Source organism: Coregonus clupeaformis, chromosome 11, assembly GCF_020615455.1.
Source record: "Coregonus clupeaformis isolate EN_2021a chromosome 11, ASM2061545v1, whole genome shotgun sequence".
NCBI classification, from domain to species: Eukaryota; Metazoa; Chordata; class Actinopteri; order Salmoniformes; family Salmonidae; genus Coregonus; species Coregonus clupeaformis.
In genome coordinates, this window is record NC_059202.1 from 2687761 (window position 1) to 2707491 (window position 19731).

General features: G+C 43.4%; 1 protein-coding gene across 2 annotated transcripts in view; it reads right to left on the reverse strand.

Moving 5' to 3' along the window:
* Window positions 1-19015, reverse strand: part of LOC121576999 (diphosphoinositol polyphosphate phosphohydrolase 3-beta-like) — a 32156-nt gene extending 13141 nt beyond the window's left edge. Inside the window, exons 1-2 of one of the 2 annotated variants that reach the window (XM_041890673.2) lie at window positions 18404-19015; window positions 276-386 (exon numbers count right to left, since the gene is read on the reverse strand). In XM_041890673.2, coding sequence (XP_041746607.1) covers window positions 276-386; window positions 18404-18550 — 258 coding nt within the window. In that variant the 5' untranslated portion in view covers window positions 18551-19015. The remainder of the gene's footprint in view (window positions 1-275; window positions 387-18403) is intronic. The other variant, XM_041890671.2, reaches the window with a different exon arrangement.
* Between the last annotated feature and the right edge of the window lie 716 nt (window positions 19016-19731).

Consider the following 19731-nt stretch of genomic DNA (forward strand, 5'->3'; position numbering starts at 1 on the left):
TCACCGCTCCATTCCTCACAGCTGTCAACACATGACTCCCTGGGGCAGAGCATGGCAGAACACACACAGAGTCCGTGAACAAGTACTGTCACTCTTTTCACTTAACCACTTAACCATTAGCTCAACTGGCTGTCTGTGCAGTGTATACCATCCTCAATCTAGAGCATTTAGAACCGAGGTCTCCCCTTCAAGTGCTACTCATTTATCTAGGAAACTGTTCCTCTAACATTGCAGATAGATGATTAGGATAACAAAATGTATATGGGTGGGCTCACCTCTTCATACACCTCTCTGACTGCAGCTCCACACGGCTCCTCCTCAGGCTCCATCCCTCCTCCTGGGACGATCCACTGGTCTGGGTGCCGACTGCTGCTCACCAGCAACACCTGCAAAGGCCAAAGACTATTTGATGATACTCAAATAGTAGGCCACATCTGGCCCACAAGCCTCTAGTTTCTGGCCAGTGGGAGTTACCTAACTACACTACCTCAAAGTCCAACAAAGGTGCATGAATTGAGGGATAAACTGGATGTGTGGGAGTCTAAACCTATACCTTACTAGCTCTGACTTTGCTGATAGCTACTTTGAGAAATGTTTTACTTACTATGACTGTGATATGTGGTTGTCCCACCTAGCTATCTTAAGATGAATGCACTAACTGTAAGTCGCTCTGGATGAGAGCATCTGCTAAAGAACTAAAATGTAAAAAATGTAGAATGATTTTCATTTGAGGAAAACAATGGATATAAAATGCATCTTTATATCATATATTAACCAACACATTGATCAGCAGTACAGCCTTCATCTGGGTATCTGACCATTGACATATACAGTTTGTCGTATAGTATATCTGACACCAGAAGCAGTACCTTCCAGGGTGAGGGGGGTCCATGATGGGCAAAGCTGCCAGCGGAAGAAACCCCAGTTCAGCTCTGTGCCAATCACATGCCCACCCATGCCCAGGTCTATAACCATGGCATTTAACAACAGGTGGCTTAGAGTCAGATGGCAGCAGGGTACAGGTAAGGGGATCTACCCACAGTGTCTGGATCCCACATTAATATATTTTTGAGAAATTAAGACATACAGTGCATTCGGAAAGTTTTCAGACCCCTTGACTTTTTCCACATTTTGTTACGTTACTGCCATATTCAAAAACAAAATATCATCAATCTACACACAATACCCCGTAATGACAAAGCAAAAACAGGTTTTTAGAAATGTTTGCAAATGTATTAAAAATAAAAAACAGAAATACGTTATTTACATAAGTATTCAGACCCTTTGCTATGAGACTCGAAATTGAGCTCAAGTGCATCCTGTTTCCATTGATCATCCTTGAGCTGTTTCTGATGATTTGGAAAGGCACCACCTGTCTATATAAGGTCCCACAATTGACAGTGCATGTCAGAGCAAAAACCAAGCCATGAGCCATGGCATCTTTTCACTCCCTCCTCTCTACATATTCTTCCTCTGTTTCTGCTGCTAAAGTCACTTTCTACCACTCTAAATTCCAAGCATCTGCCTCTAACCCTAGGAAGCTCTTTGCCACCTTCTCCTCCCTGCTGAATCCCCCCCCCTCCTCCTCCTCCCTCTCTGTGGATGACTTCGTCAACCATTTTATAAAGAAGGTTGACGACATCCGATCCTCGTTTGTTAAGTCAAATGACACTGCTGGTCCTGCTCACACTGCCCTACCCTATGCTTTGACTTCTTTCTCCCCTCTCTCTCCAGATGAAATCTTGCGACTTGTGACGGCCGGCCGCCCAACAACCTGCCAGCTTGACCCTATCCCCTCCTCTCTTCTCCAGACCATCTCCAGTGACCTTCTCCCTTACCTCACCTCGCTCATCAACTCATCCTTGACCGCTGGCTATGTCCCTTCCGTCTTCAAGAGAGCGAGAGTTGCACCCCTTCTCAAAAAACCTACACTCGATCCCTCTGATGTCAACAACTACAGACCAGTATCCCTTCTTTCTTTTCTCTCCAAAACTCTTGAGCGTGCCGTCTTTAGCCAACTCTCTTGCTATCTCTCTCAGAATGACCTTCTTGATCCAAAACAGGCAGGTTTCGAGACTGGTCATTCAACTGAGACTGCTCTTCTCTGTGTCACGGAGGCTCTCCGCACTGCTAAAGCTAACTCTCTCTCCTCTGCTCTTGTCCTTCTAGACCTGTCTGCTGCCTTTGATACTGTGAACCATCAGATCCTCCTCTCCACCCTCTCCGAGTTGGGCATCTCCGGCGCGGCTCACTCTTGGATTGCGTCCTACCTGACCGGTCGCCGCTCCTACCAAGTGGCGTGGCGAGAATCTGTCTCCGCACCACGTGCTCTCACCACTCGTGTCCCCCAGGGCTCAGTTCTAGGCCCTCTCCTATTCTCGCTATACACCAAGTCACTTGGCTCTGTCATATCCTCACATGGCCTCTCCTATCATTGCTACGCAGACGACACACAACTAATCTTCTCCTTTCCCCCTTCTGATAACCAGGTGGCGAATCGCATCTCTGCATGTCTGGCAGACATATCAGTGTGGATGACGGATCACCACCTCAAGCTGAACCTCGGCAAGACGGAGCTGCTCTTCCTCCCGGGGAAGGACTGCCCGTTCCATGATCTCGCCATCACGGTTGACAACTCCGTTGTGTCCTCCTCCCAGAGTGCGAAGAGCCTTGGCGTGACCCTGGACAACACCCTGTCGTTCTCCGCTAACATCAAGGCGGTGACCCGATCCTGTAGGTTCATGCTCTACAACATTCGGAGAGTACGACCCTGCCTTACACAGGAAGCGGCACAGGTCCTAATCCAGGCACTTGTCATCTCCCGTCTGGATTACTGCAACCAGAATGCCGCAGCACGTCTGGTGTTCAACCTTCCCAAGTTCTCTCACGTTACCCCGCTCCTCCGCACACTCCACTGGCTTCCAGTTGAAGCTCGCATCTGCTACAAGACCATGGTGCTTGCCTACAGAGCTGTGAGGGGAACGGCACCTCCGTACCTTCAGGCTCTGATCAGTCCCTACACCCAAACGAGGGCATTGCGTTCATCCACCTCTGGCCTGCTGGCCCCCCTACCTCTGCGGAAGCACAGTTCCCGCTCAGCCCAGTCAAAACTGTTCGCTGCTCTGGCACCCCAATGGTGGAACAAGCTCCCTCACGACGCCAGGACAGCGGAGTCACTCACCACCTTCCGGAGACACTTGAAACCCCACCTCTTTAAGGAATACCTGGGATAGGATAAAGTAATCCTTCTACCCCCCCTTACCCCACCCCAAAGAAAGAAGAAGAAAAAAACATATTGTAAAGTGGTTATCCCACTAGCTATTAGGTGAATGCACCAATTTGTAAGTCGCTCTGGATAAGAGCGTCTGCTAAATGACGTAAATGTAAATGTAATGAGGTCGAAGGAATTGTCCGTAGATCTCAGAGACAGGATTGTGTCGAGGCATATATCTGGGGAAGGGTACCAAATAAATTCTGCAGCATTGAAGGTCCCCAAGAACACAGTGGCATCCATCATTCTTAAATGGAAGAAGTTTGGAACAACCAAGACTCTTCCTAGAGCTGGCCGCCTGGCCAAACTGAGCAATCGGGGGAGAAGGAGGGGGAGCAAGAACCCGATGGTCACTCTGACAGAACTTCTGAGTTCCTCTGTGGAGATGGGAGAAACTTCCAGAAGGACAACCATCTCTGCAGCACTCCACCATTCAGGCCTTTATGGTAGGGTGGCCAGACGGAAGCCACTCCTCAGTAAAAGGCACATGACAGCCCGCTTGGAGTTTGCCAAAAGGCACCTAAAGACTCTCAGACCATGAGAAACAAGATTCTCTGGTCTGATGAAACCAAGATTGAACTCTTTGGCCTGAATGCCAAGCGTCACATCTGGAGGAAACCTCGCACCATCCCTACGGTGAAGCATGATGGTGGCAGCATCATGCTGTTGGGATGTTTTTCAGCGGCAGGGACTGGGAGACTATTCAGGATCGAGGGAAATATGAACGGAGCAAAGTACAGAGAGATCCTTGATGAAAACCTGCTCCAGAGCGCTCAGGACCTCAGACTGGGGCGAAGGTTCACCTTCCAACAGGACAACGACCTTAAGTACACAGCCAAACAAATGGAAAATGGGTCTTAGAAAACATCTACCAGAAAAATTCTGAGTATACAAAACATTAAGGACACCTGCTCTTTCCATGACATAGACTGACCAGGTGACTGCAGGTGAAAGCTATGATCCCTTATAGATGTCACTTTTTAAATCCACTTCAATCAGTGTAGGGGGAGGAGACAGGTTAAAGGATTTTTAAGCCTTGAGACAATTGAGACATGGATTGTGTATGTGTGCCATTCAGAAGGTGAATGGGCAAGACAAAATATTTAAGTGCCTTTTTTACAGGGTATGGTAGTAGGTGCCAGGCGCACCGGTTTGTGTCAAGAACTGCAACGCTGCTGGGTTTTTAAGTTTCCCGTGTGTATCATGAATGGTCCACCACCCAAAGGACATCCAGCCAACTTGACACAACTGTGGGAAGCATTGGAATCGACATGGGCCAGCATCCCCGTGGAACGCTTTCGAGTCCATTCCCAGACGAATTGAGGCTGTTCTGAGGGCAAAAGGCAGTGGTGCAACTCAATATTAGGAAGGTGTTCCTAATGTTTGGTATACTCAGTCTACATCAAAACACAATTATGTTGAAGTAAAGACCTCTGCCAACTAATATCAGCCCTTATATTTAGTTTTGGAGAAATTGTTCTGGCTTCTGTAAGTTTAAGAAACATTGCCTTGTGCCTTAAAATTCCATTCCCAAAAACCCACATATCCTTAAGATATTTTCGAATTTCTCTCCCTCATGAGGGAGGATAATGAAAGTTCACAGAAGTAACAAGTAAAAGTAGGCCTATCAATTAGTTCGTGTCAGTTCAGTAAAGAAAAGTAGAGTATAGTTAAGTACAGTACCATAGAGTTCAGTACACAGTAGAACACACTAGAGTTGAGTGCACTATAATGTACTGTATTTTATTGTACTGTACTGAACTATACTCTACTGTGTTGTACTGTACTCTACTGAGCTCTACTGTGTTGTACTTTGATGTCCAATCTGTGAAACATAGACATGTATGATTGGTTCAGATTTGGTCCGGTCTGGACAAACCAAATTTGGTCTTGTTTGGGGGCAGATCCCATTAAAATAAATAAATAAATATGTTTTATTGTCACATACACCGGATAAGTGCAGTGAAATATGTTTATTTACAGGGTCAGCCATAGTAGTACGGCGCCCCTGGAGCAAATGAGGGTTAAGTGCCTTGCTCAAAGGCTCAAATAATAGCCAGTGTGTAGAATAAGAAGCAAATATGCAAAGGTGGTTTTGCATATTTATAACTTTGTGTACCTATTTAGGATACATCACCATGAAGATAATGACATTCATATCCATAATTATGCCTTTGTGTAGTCCAGATCAGGGATCCATGATGAAATTCCATTACCGGATGTAAATCCACTTCACTTACTGTAGCTCAATAACCAAAATCGATTTTTTCAAATTCAATGTGTCATGTCATAGCTGACACCCCATTCATCCTGCAGACATCGTTGGATTTTAATTTAGATATTTAAAAGAGTTTTGGGAAAACGTGGACACAAAAAACTGAAGGAGATTTTACCGAAATTCTGTTACCGAACTTTGCATCTGCACAGTTCTTCCAGTAAATGTGTTTTTGTAAAATGTTCAATTGTTAAAAGTAGGCCTTGTGCATTGAGTTGCATGGTTTGAAAAAACGTTGAAATCAATGGTTTTTGTTTAGCATACATTTAAAGAGACAAAAATCTCAGCGCAATTCCGTTACTGTGGAATTGCCTTATATAGAATAACCTGCAATCTCAGAAATACTAGGTGTTATCGGGCGACCAAAATAGACCCAGAGAACCTTGGAAAGATTAAACTGTGAATTAGCAAACTATAAGATTACAACCCAAAGGATCACAAGGAGTGGCTGTTTATAGGCTGGTATTATTGAAGTAAATACTTATCATGCAACAGGGTGTGTAACACTACCTTTGAGAATTGGCACAGAAAGAGGGGTGTCACCCACACTAACTACATATAAACCCAGAGCCCAAGATGTTTGGAGAAACATTGGCAGCAGCACTCTCACTCCCAACTCCAATGCATACACTCTTACGCACGAACTACACACACATGCACTCTCTCAAGCATTCACATGCATGCAACGCAGAACACACATACATGCACTCTCTCTCTCTCTCTCTCTCTCTCTGATGCACACTCACAACCAAACAGGTTTTGCAAAAGCACTGGATCAGCAGTTGCCTTTCTGCATGAAAACCACAACAGTTTACCAGAGCAGCTGAATATCTTTGACCAGTGACCAGTCCTGATCCAACACACCAGTGTGACGGCCTTGTCAAGTTTCAGTGGGAAGAAAACCGTAAACAAGCTCACATTACTGCAACTACTTATGAGCCTGGAATCCACTGATTTCGGTATGTTTCATCGTTGTTTCACTTGAACTGAAACAATGGTGAGTGCAGCGTTCAGTCTGGCTTAACCAGGCTACCTACTTATGGTAAAACAGCTCAACTTGGCAGGGCGATTTAATTTAATTAATTGCAAGGATTTTTATCATAGCCTTTGTTACTGCAATAAATTGTGGCTGTGACTGTTTTTCCTCCTGATAGTAAAATGCTATGCATCTTTATTTAGCACCAAACTGTCTTTGTGTCTGTCTTTTAAAGAAGTGTAAAATCTATTCTACGGGGGAAGCTACAAATCTAATGTACCCATCTCTGAATGAAAATGGTTCCTCAGATGCATGTATGTGATAGAATAATTATTAATGACTAATTATTACACCCTGAAACTGTGTGAAATGTGTTAGAATGTGTGAGTGTAGGACCAGTAAAGACTATGACATTGAGCTTCTGTAGCTCAATTGGTAGAGCACGGCGCTTGTAACGCCAGGGTAGTGGGTTCGATCCCCAGGACCACCCATACGTAAAAATTTATGCACACATGACTGTAAGTCGCTTTGGATAAAAGTGTCTGCTAAATGTCATATTATTATTATTATTATTTAGCAATGTGAGTAAGAGTTAGACCAGACAACAAAGGACAAGGATAACTGTTTACAGACAACTGAGAAACCAAGATAAAGAGGGAGGAGAGAAACTGTTAGGCTTTTTAAGGAGTATGAAATATGGTGCAGGATATTGTGAGGACGGCGATAACTAAGGAAGGCAGCCTATGATAAGAACATGTGTGTGTGACCTAATGGTTAGGAGAGCATAGGAAAACAGCCCGCCTAAAGAGGGGAGGGATTTTTGTATGACGTGTGTGTATAAAAGATGGACTCTGAAATTGTGATGGCAGAATTCTCAATAAATAAACATCTCTGACTATGCAGACCGGGACTGTGTCCGTTTCTTGATCCTTTTGGGAGACGCACAGAGACACTGAAATAGTTAGTTAAATAATTCTCATAACAGTATGAAATATATTTCTTAGAGAATGGAGATCTATGCCACTTAGGGGGAATTTCCTGTGTTCTCACCTCTTCATTGTATTACTGTGAATAATATACACACTCTGTCACCCTGCCAACTTACAACGTCTCAGCTAAGGTCTCCTACAGTTAAGTTCGGGGAAGGAATCTGAGGATCCTGTTGTCTGGATCCAACAACAACACTAACTTCCTCTTCTTGTCTAGCGCCTGTTCCCAGACTTGTTCCTGTCCACCTGGTCTGCTGGGCCGTATTCATGAGGGCACAACATTTTGTAGCGAAAACCTAAAATGAGCATTTCTCATTGGACAAGTTTAGTCCCTCCCTGTTTCAGTCAGTTTTCTTACATTTGGTGCCTAATGAATATGACCTCTGGCCTCCTCTCTGGAGAGTTTACTGACATCTTGGAGAAGGGATTGTAAAGCAGGCATGCAGATTGGATGGATAGCCTACCACAGACAGTGTGAAACACCACACAGGAAATCAAAGACAATATAACCTACTAGAGATGAATACCATAGCTTACTAAAGAAAGAATGGGTGAGAGAGTGAGAGAGAGAGAAAAAAAGGGGAGGGGTGGATAGAGAGAACAAGTAAAAGAGAGAGCCTAGGTGAGAGAGGGGAGAGGTGGGAGAGTGAATCTGACAGGGGGTTCATTCCATGTCATTTCAGCAAGCTATGACATCCACCATCTCAGATTGTTCTGAAAGTTAGAAACGGATAAGATAAGCATTCCAGAAACATTATTTTGTTTAAATATAATTTGATCTCGGAGAAATTAAGCTAATTGATTGCACCCAAACTGGCCATTTTAATTTGTAGGATTCATATAATATTCAATAATGATAGTACCTAACATCCAATTTTTTTAACAATGCGTAAGACATGAGGAATCCATAGAAGTGGTCAAAAGCCAACCACGGACCACCCACACCCTATGCCAATCCCACCCCAACAACGAGTATATAGTATCAGTTTTCTACGTTTGACAAGTAGTATGGAGCTGCAGCTCGGAGTATTGGTTCTTCATCCTATGTAATGTATTCTCAGTGAATTTGGTGATGTTTTTTCCCCCCTGTTCAGATAAATTAGTCATTGAAGTTGTTGGGTTCATGGCCCATCCTACATCCTGGTATTATCAGGTTCTGATCACTAGATGGTGCTGTTCTTGCTATTAGGTGATTATTTTTTAAAGAATCCCCCTCCCCCATTGTTGAAGGGATAGTTGACAAAATGAGCGTTTTTTTAAGCAGTCTACGGACCAGGTATGACAGCAATCCATGCTTTTGTTTGCATGTGATGCACACTTATTCACACAATACACACACACACACCTCATACTCACAAACACACTCACATACACACACACAGCCAATGGTACTGTCACGTTATGGAGTCATTGAACCACTGGACACTTCCTGTTTCACACTGTGCATTTAAATACTGTATCCCCGTCATAGCTCATTCTAATATTTCTACTACTGTACATTGTATTTTAGTTACACTGTTTATATGCCCCGCATATTTATTTATATAATGGGTCTTGACATACAGTGCCTTCAGAAAGTATTCACACCTCTTGACTTTTTCCACATTTTATTGTTTTACAGCCTGAATTTAAAATAGATTTATATTTTTTGTCACTGGCCTACACACCATACCCCATAATGTCTTAACAAGTCACATAATAAGTTGCATGGACTCACTCTGTGTGAAATAATAGTGTTTAACATAATTTTTGAATGACTACCACTAAGGTCCTTCAGTCGAGCAGTGAATTTCAAACACAGATTCAACCACAAAGACCAGGGAGGTTTTCCTATGTCTCGCACAGAAGGGCACCTATTGGTGTATGGGTGAATAAAAAAGCAGACATTGAATATCCCTTTGAGCATGGTGAAGTTATTAACTGCTCTTTGGATGGTGTATCAATACTCCCAGTCACTACAAGGATACAGTCATCCTTCCTAACTCAGTTGCCGGAGAGGAAGGAAACAGCTAAGGGATTTCACCATGAGGCCAATGGTGATTTTAAAACAGTTTCAGAGTTTAATGGCTGTGATAAGAGAAAACTGAGGATGGATCAACAACATTGCAGTTTCTCCACAATACTAACCTAAATGACAAAGTGAAAAGAAGGAAACCTGTACAGAATAAAAATATTCCAAAACATGCATCCTGTTTGCAACAAGGCACTAAACTAATAGTGCACAAAATGTGGCAAAGCAATTCCTTTTTTTCCTGAATAAAAAGTGTTATGTTTGGGGCAAATCCAATTCAACACACTACTGACTACCACTCTCCATATTTTCAAGCATAGTGGTGGCTTCTGCATAATTTTATGGGTATGCTTGTAATCGTTTTTCAGGATAAAAAAGAAACAGAATGGAGCTAAGCACAGGCAAAGTTCTAAAGGAAAACTTGGTTCAGTCTTCTTTCACCAGACACTGGGAGATTAATTCACCCTTCAGCAGGACAATAACCTAAAACACAAGGCCAAATCTACACTGGAGTTGCTTACCAAGAAGACAGTGAATGTTCCTGAGTGGCCGAGTTTCAGTTTTGACTTAAATCTACTTGAAAATCTATGGCAAGACCTGAAGATGGTTGTCTAGCAATGATCAACAACCAATTTGACAGAGCTGGAAGCATTTTGAAAATAATAATGAGCAAATGTCCCACAATCCAGGTGTGGAAAGCTCTTAGAGACTTACCCAGAAAGACTCACATCTGTAATCGCTAGGTGGCTTTGACCATTTCTTTGGATTCTTCATGTATAACTCATTGTTAGAAAAAGGTTGGGTCCAAATCGGATGTTAGGTACAATATTTATTAAACATGATATGAATCCTCTAAATTAAAAATGGGCAATTTGGGTGATCAATTAGCTTAATTTCTCAGAGATCAAATTATATTTCAACAAAATAATGTTGCAGGAATGCTAAGCTTATCTGTTTTTAACAACAGTAACGATATCAGAACAATCTGGTGTCGAAATCCTAATTCTTGTGCTTCTTGAGGTGGAATGACCCAGGGGACAGCTATTGCCTCTGCCCCAGTGTTTCTATAAATTGCACCTGATAGGGTATTTAGCACATAGTGTAACACTCATCCCTCGCCCCCCTGGCTCTCCCAATCACATGCAGGCCTGAGAGACGGGGTCTTGTCACCAGGCAGAGCCGTCATGATCCAAGATGCCCCCTCTCTTACCCCTTCAGTCCCATGTTAAGTCCTAAACAGTGTGTGTATTACATCACCTGCAGCATGGTCAAGCTAATGTTTTTGACAGTTTACTAAACAACTACTGATTTAGAACCACAGAGTTACCGCAAGTCAGCACAAAGACAACAGGAGCACTGCCTCCGCTATTCCAGCACCATTTCAACTTAAACATTTAATCATCATCAATATATATGATTAGTTTAATACACTGAAAACAAACTTAAAGATGCCAAAAATGATTTAGTCCAATCAATGTTGCTAAATATCATGTGGCTGTCAATGGTACAGATTTCGGTGTGTGTGTGTGTGTGCGCAAGTAAAACAAAACATGTTGACGCACCCTACCTGTAGACTGGTTGAATGCCAATGCCATCCTCCTGTCATTCATGTTGGCAAAACGGTCTATGGCTCTGTCATGCAGTACACTTTTAGTTTTTGTTGTCATAGGCTACCTAGCTAAAATGCTTGCTAGCCTAACATCCTTGCATGGGCAAAAATGAACCAGCTAAGTTAGCTAGCTAGTTAATGTGAGCCAACTAGGCTACATCTAGGCTACATATTGAACTTCAATGTTTCAGGCCAGTGGCACAACATATTAATTTATGGTTAGATCAGAATTGCCGTCAAAATCATTGGCATGTACAAAGAATTAAGTCAAAACCACAAGTCCAAATCCCCATCTCCATCCATAGCTTAGGAAAGGGCCGATTTAGAACGCTAGCTACTGCAGGACATCAACACAAGCAGACCAGAAATGAAAATGACATTATGCTTAGGATGTGATTTGATTGGTATGAAGCCAAATCTAAACTGGGAGGCGTTTTGCTGCACCAGGACAACTCACAGTTGAGCTCAGCTCAACGCGGATTGGCTAATTCTTTCATAATTCTTTAATCAAGGGAGGCCAAATGCTTGCTGGCTTCAATCAATCAAATGCTACGGCGGCAACATGTTATACTCTTTTGGTCCAGACAGCATCAGATACATGGGCTACAAATACTGAGACAGAGGGGTGCTGTTTCCCTCGCTCTGATGAATTATCAGGTGAGATTCAGTCACTTGCGAACTGACAGAAAATTATGAAAACACAGAGACTAAAGATTATTTTAAAAAATCTATAATAATTTTGAAATATTTTGGGAAGCCTGGATTCCCTTGGCATCCATGAATACAAGCCACTGGTGGTGACTGTTGTGTATTGGGGTTGTGCCTCAGAGCATCATGGGTGTTGTATATTGTAGACCGAGCACGTTCTAGATCAGTGGTCACCATCCTTTTCTGAGTCAAGATCACTTTCTGAGTCAAGATGCAAGCCGAGATATACCGCTCCGATTTCTTTTTAACATGACTTAAAAACGTAAGCCTATGCAACATTAACCTATTAAAAACAGTACTGTAGCAATGGAGGTTTGTACAGTAAGCTATAGGCCCAATACATGATCACCGCATATTGGCTTTGCTTGAATTGCTCTGCCAATGCATTGTTGTTCGGACCATTCTTAAAAATTATATTTCAAAATTTGAGGTAGGCTATATGAGCACACTGGTAATATATCAGTTGTTGTACTACTTGTGAGGCACAGCTGAGTGAGCATACATTTAAAAATTTGCTTTTTATTTTACTGGGCTGATGGTGTCTGCATCTGATGGTCAGTCTCAGCGGAGGGAGAGCAGCAGACTGAGGGTCTGCCTCTCAACGGTCCCTCCGCTCTCCCTTTCCTACACTGACACTGACCAAAAAGGGACACCGTCTTCCAGCTGATAGCGAAACTCATGCACAAATTCATGTTGTTACTCCTATGAACAGAGAAATATTCCTTGATATATAAAAATGATCCAAGCCGCTAATAATAACAACACACGCCTATGATACACTTTCCTACTCACTCATTACAGCTGCGTTGCTGGTTGTAGCGCGAGTGGGAGTGGTAGGAAGAACGCGCATTTTATGGCTTATAAGTGTTGACAGTGTTGAGTAAAAACATGAACTCACTCGTAAAAACAGCAGCTCTTTGCTGTATTTGTTGACAGTCTCTCTAGTTAGGGTTTTAAAAGTTTTGAAATCTCAATTTTGCTATAGCTTTCTTTTACGCCTGCTACGTTACTGCAGACACGGTATTCTGAGACATCCGATTGGCCAGCGTTGGACCTATAGTGCACTTGCCTTGCTCTCCGGGTCCACCGGGAAGGAAGAGTTTGTACCTTCAGACACATGAAATGGTTCAAAATGGGAACACTTCGCCTACCCGGCACGAAGGACAGCTGAAATCGGGGGCAGCTACATCCAACAGCGCGAGACAAATAAATAAAATAGGAACGCAAGGCTTTATCGTTGTTTTTTTTACAGAAATGTTTGGCTATCGACTAGGAATGCCTTGGATCGACCGGTTGCTGACTACTGTTCTAGATAAATGGTTGAACTGATTCCCGTCCACCGTATCATCATTATTGAATTGTTATATAGACGTGGTCATGAAGCCCACGAGACATAACAAAAGATGGGCGACGAATACGTCTAAATCTACAGTGATGTTTATAATATGTCGCTATGAAATGGTCAGGATGTTGTGTCATGATTCCCTTGCGGTTTTGTCTAGTTTCCGGTTTGTCCCGGGGATATCCCTGAGGACGTTTTTAGGGCTTTCTTGGGATGTTGCGTCATGGTCCCCTGAAGGTTCTTCGGACGTTGTGTCTTGGACCCCTGGAGGTTTTTGTCTATTTCCCGGCTATCATATTTTGGAGACAAGTGATTATAGCTTGAAATCAATCCAAAGGAACAGGACAACCCCTATACCAGCTTCAGAATGCAATTACAGCATGCTAGCCTTATGTGATCCTCAATGATGGCGCCGACAGACATGGCAGCTCTGCTTCTAGCTCCTAAGAAACTTTGCAGTATTTTTTTTTTCTTACATTATTAGCCCAGAATGTTTTTTTGTGTTATTACATACAGCCGGAAATAACTTTTGGATATCAGAGCGGTGGTAACTCACCAGCATTATGACCAGAAATACAACTTTACCTAATTTAATCCTTTGTTTTAATCCTTTGTTCGAACCCCCCAGGGCAATTGAACTTATCCCAGAGGCTGCTCCAAGACACCGCCGGCGGAGAAGAGGTATTCGGAGTGGACTTCTAGTCCGACTCAGGAGGCATGCACACTATCCACCGCTTCCGAGTATATAACTTGCTAATGTTCAGTCCCTGGACAATAAAGTAGACAAGCTCAGGGCGAGGATCTCCTTCCAGAGAGACATCAGGGACTGTAACATACTGTTTCACGGAATCATGGCTCTCTCCGGACATGCTGTCCCCATCCATACAGCCAGCTGGGTACTCAGTACATCACGCATACAGGAATAAAGAACTCTCCGGGAAGAAGAAAGGTGGAGGAGTATGTTTCATGATTAACTACTCATGGTGTGATTGTGATAACGTACAGGAACTCAAGTCCTTTTGTTCACCCGACCTAGAATACCCCACAATCAAATTCAGACCGTATTACCTCCCAAGATAATTATTTTCGGTTATAGTCACAGCCGTGTATATTCCCCCTCAAGCTGATACCACGACGGCCCTCAAGGAGCTACACTGGACTTTGTGCAAACTGGAAACCACATATCCTGAGGCAGCATTTATTGTAGCTGCGGATTTTAACAAAGCAAATTTGAGGAAAACTCTCTCGAAGTATTACTCGCACTTCAAAAACTCTCGACCATTGTTACTCTCCCTTTCGGGATGGCTACAAGGCCCTCCCCCGCCCTCCCTTCGGCCAATCAGAACACGACTCCATTCTGCTCCTCCCTTCCTATAGGCAGAAACTCAAACAGGAAGTACTCTCGTTCTCTGTGACCGACGTGAGTAAGACATTTAAGAGCCCAGACGGCATCCCTAGCCGCGTCCTCAGAGCATGCGCAGACCAGCTGGCTGGAGTGTTTATGGACATATTCAATCTCTCCCTATCCCAGTCTGCTGTCCCCACTTGCTTGAAGATGTCCACCATTGTTCCTGTATCCAAGAAAGCAAAGGTAACTGAACTAAATGACTATCACCCCGTAGCACTCACTTCTGTCATCATTAAGTGCTTTGAGAGGCTAGTTAAGGATCATATCACCTCCACCTTACCTGACACCCTAGACCCACTGAAATTTGCATACCGCCCCAATAGATCCACAGACGATGCAATTGCCATCGCACTGCACACTGCCCAATCCCATCTGGACAAGAAGAATACCTATGTAAGAATGCTGTTCATTGGCTATTGTTCAGCATTCAACACCATACTACCCTCCAAGCTCATCATTAAGCTCGGGGCCCTGGGTCTGAACCCCACCCTGTGTAACTGGGTCCTGGACTTCCTGACGGGCCGCCGCCAGGTGGTGAAGGTAGGAAACAACACCTCCACTACACTGTTCCGCAACATTGGGGCCCCACAAGAGTGCGTGCTCAGCCCCCTCATGTACTCCCTGTTCATCCATGACTGCGTGGCCACGCACGCCTCCAACTCAATCATCAAGTTTGCAGACGACACAACAGTAGTATGCCTGATTACCAACAATGACGAGACAGCCTACAGGGAGGAGGTGAGGGCCCTGGCGGAGTGGTGCCAGGAAAAATTACCTCTCCCTCAACGTCAACAAAATGAAGGAGCTGATCGTGGACTTCAGGAAACAGCAGAGGGAGCACGCCCCTATCCATATCGACGGGCCGCATTGGAGAAGGTAAAAAGCTTAACGTTTCTCGGCGTACACATCACTGACAATCTGAAATAGTCCACCCACACAGACAGTGTGGTGAAAAAGGCGCAACAGTGCCTCTTCAACCTCAGGAGGCTGAAGAAATTTGGCTATGCCCCTAAAACCCTCACAAACTTTTACAGCACCCGATGTCACAGGAAGGACAAAAAGATCATCAAGGACATCAACCACTCGAGCCACGGCCTGTTCAAATCAAATCAAATCAAATGTTATTTGTCACATACACGTGTTTAGCAGATGTTATAGCGGGTGTAGCGAAATGCTTGTGCTTCTAGCTCCGACAGTGTAGTAATATCTACCAATTTCACAACATATACCCAATACACCCAAAAAAGTAAGGAATGGGATTTAAGAATATATACATATATGGACAAGCAATGACAGAGCGGCATGGACTAAGATACAGAATAATATTATAGAATAGAATGCAGTATATACATATGAGATGAGTAGTGCAAGATATGTAAACATTATTAAAGTGACTAGTGTTCCATTTCTTAAAGTGGCCAGTGATTTCAACAGGCAGCAGCAGCCTCTAATGTGCTAGTGATGGCTATTTAACAGTCTGATGGCCTTGAGATAGAAGCTGTTTTTCATTCTCTCGGTCCCAGCTTTGATGCACCTGTACTGACCTCGCCTTCTGGATGATAGCGGGGTGAACAGGCAGTGGCTCGGGTGGTTGATGTCCTTGATGATCTTTTTGGCCTTCCTGTGACATTGGGTGCTGTATGTGTCTTGGAGGGCGGGTAGTTTGCCCCCGGAAATGCGTTCGGCAGACCGCACCACCCTCTGGAGAGCCCTGCGGTTGTGGGCGGTACAGTTGCCGTACCAGGCGGTGATACAGCCCGACAGGATGCTCTCAATTGTGCATCTGTAAAAGTTTGTGAGGGTTTTAGGTGATAAGCCACATTTCTTCAGCCTCCTGAGGTTGAAGAGGCTCTGTTGCGCCTTCTTCACCACACTGTCTGCATGGGTGGACCATTTCAGTTTGTCGGTGATGTGTATGCCAAGGAACTTGAAGCTTTCCACCTTCTCCACTGCGGTCCCGTCGATGTGGATAGGGGGGTGCACCCTCTGCTGTTTCCTGAAGTCCACGATCATCTCCTTTGTTTTGTTAATGTTGAGTGAGAGGTTATTTTCCTGACACCACTCCGCCAGGGCCCTCACCGCCAGGGCCCTCACCAATCAAGCCTACTACTGTTGTGTCGTCTGCAAACTTGATGATTGAGTTGGAGGCGTGCTTGGCCACGCAGTCATGGGTGAACAGGGAGTACAGGAGGGGGCTGAGCACGCACCCTTGTGGGGCCCCAGTGTTGAGGATCAGCGAAGTGGAGATGTTGTTTCCTACCTTCACCACCTGGGGGCGGCCCGTCAGGAAGTCCAGGACCCAGTTGCACAGGGCGGGGTTCAGACCCAGGACCTTGAGCTTAATGATGAGCTTGGAGGGTACTATGGTGTTGAATGCTATCATCCAGAAGGCGGGGTCAGTACAGGTGCATCAAAGCTGGGACCGAGACTGAAAAAAGCTTCTCTCTCAAGGCCTTCAGACTGTTAAATAGCCATCACTAGCCGGCTACCACCCGGTTACTCAACCCTGCACCTTAAAGGCTGCTGCCCTATGTATATAGACATGGAACACTAGTCACTTTAATAATGTTTACATAATGTTTTACTCATTTCATTTTTATATACTGTATTCTAGTCAATGTTTTATTTATTTTACCTTTATTTAACTAGGCAAGTCAGTTAAGAACAAATTCTTATTTACAATGATGGCCTACACCAATGCCACACCGACATTGCTCATCCTAATATTGATATATTTCTTAATTCCATTATTTTACTTTTAGATGTATGTATTGTTGTGAATTCTTAAATACTACTGAACTTTTGGAGCTAAGAACACAAGCATTTCGCTGCTAAATATGTGTATGTGACCAATAAAATTTGATTTGATTTTGATAGCTAGGTTTCCATCCAATTTGTGACAGATTTTAATACGAATATTCTAAAATCTGCATAAAACAATATGCACATTTTGCCACCAGATACGTTTTCATCAAACTGACTTTTTGCTGATAAAAGGATGTGCATGACGACGTTGTGCACTTAAAAATAACTTTTGCTGTGAAATCCCCATGTACCGATTGAAATGGGTTTCCATTGCATTTTCACATCTACTGATGTTTTTTTCACGAGTCAGGTAATTCATCTGCATGAAATGGTTGGATGGAAACGTGATTATAGGTCCAAAAGGTGGTAAACTATATGCCCAAATACAGTAGTCTAAGTCTCACCCTGTTTCCAATTGGGCACAGTTGTTTTTGTTTATTTGTTTATTAAAACCATGGCCCGAGAAAGCGTAGCTTATCCATGTCAATGAAACTTTGATGTTGAAAAAACTATAAAAGTCTAAGTGGCATCTAAGCATGCATTATTCCTCTCTCTGTATCACTGGAAATTACATGACAGCGATGACATACGGACCAGTGTTGTCAGAGAGTGACTGCCAGGATGTACATGAGCTCTCATAAGCATATCATTTTATAGGTCAGATGTTTGTGCATTTATAGCTGATTCCCATGAAGCTGGACTTCCATTTAACAATAACTGCCTTTCTTTCTCCCTGTATTTCTAACTTTCTCTTGCACACACACTGTTTATCAACAGACCTACCCCACCCACCCTGTGAAGTTCTCTCCCATGACTAGTGCCACTTAGGATTTTGTCACAGAGGTAGACAAAATCAATTTATATGGAACGTTTACTCAAGGTTTTCTATACAAGATCTGGAAGATAATAAAGAATGTGGTAAAATAGGCCAATGTGTTGTGATGCGTCAGTCATGTGAATATCTATCCATGTTTATGGTCGGGAAACTAATCCTCTCGACCATCCATACCTCGTCCTCTTTTTCATTCTTGAAACATAAACATGCCGCTCGCCTCTTGAAACCTTCGCCATCATAAATCCTCGTCTGGTTGGGTTTAAACTTCATCATATATTCACAATATTCGTGCTCCAAGGATATCCGAAAGCTGGAGTGCATAAATCCAACCAGATCAAGTCAAGTGCCTACTTGGCCAAGAGAGCAGCAAGAAACTATGCACAGAATCTCAAAATAAACCTTCAGGGAATCCAGTTTGAACGTTATTAATCTATTCGTTCACAACAATTAAGCATCACATATCCCCGGAGTGTTGGTGATGATTCTGCATAACATCCTGGCTAACTGCATGTTCCCTCCGCCAACTCGCCCCATCTGTAGTCCGTGAGCACCGCATCTTGCTGACCTCACTACTACGCAGTGGCCACATATCAGTGCCAGCCCCTGCGACGTTACATGGCACGATTAGATGTTCAATAACTAGTCGTTTCCCAAACTAAAACATACATGAAACGCCCTCGGTTGTCGTAATCCTAGCCTACTCAGTCTAATTTTCAAGTTGTTTACGGCGCTACTATTAACTGTAAGTATACTATTTCAAACTTTACATTCTGGCATAAGTGGTTCTTCTTGAGGAAAGTCAAGACCCCATGTCGAGGTCCATAAGAAAACATCACCGTTTATTTTAGATAAAGATGCAAGCAAGTAGGCTGCTGCACTCTGAATGCAGTGTTCTCCACCAATAATTTACCTTGTAGCCAGCTCAGTCAAATCTGTAACATCGCACATACAATTGTATCGCGCTTCACCTTACAATGCTGTCCTATAATTGTGAATCGAGTTTCACAATTTAAGCACCTGCCCCGTCATAAACGTGTCCTGCTGTTTTAGATAATGGAATATGTATTAACTCCATCTATTAAGATAATTTGAAGGTGTGAGCAAATTCAGTTATTTGTATCACAATGAGGTGGCTGACTTTCACACCATCAATTGAAGGACAGACTAACTAAAAATCTAGGACCAGAGTGAAGACTGTCTTGCAATAAGCAAGGGTTACTATTTTTTCTGAACTCATCTGAGGGCAGTCATGGTTCATTCACTGTTCAATCTGACCTGTTGAGTTCAATTTATGCAATTCAATGACAGAATGGAGGATATGCCAAAAGTCCTAACCTACTGTCCTTACTTCCTCAAAAAACAAAGGCTTACAACATTTTCTTATTAATCAACAGATTTTATTTACAGAAAAAAAAAAAAAGCAGGTGGACTGTTTTCATACCATTTGGAGAGCAGGCAAACATTTTCCACTTAATAGAAAGAATGAATTTACATTGAATTGA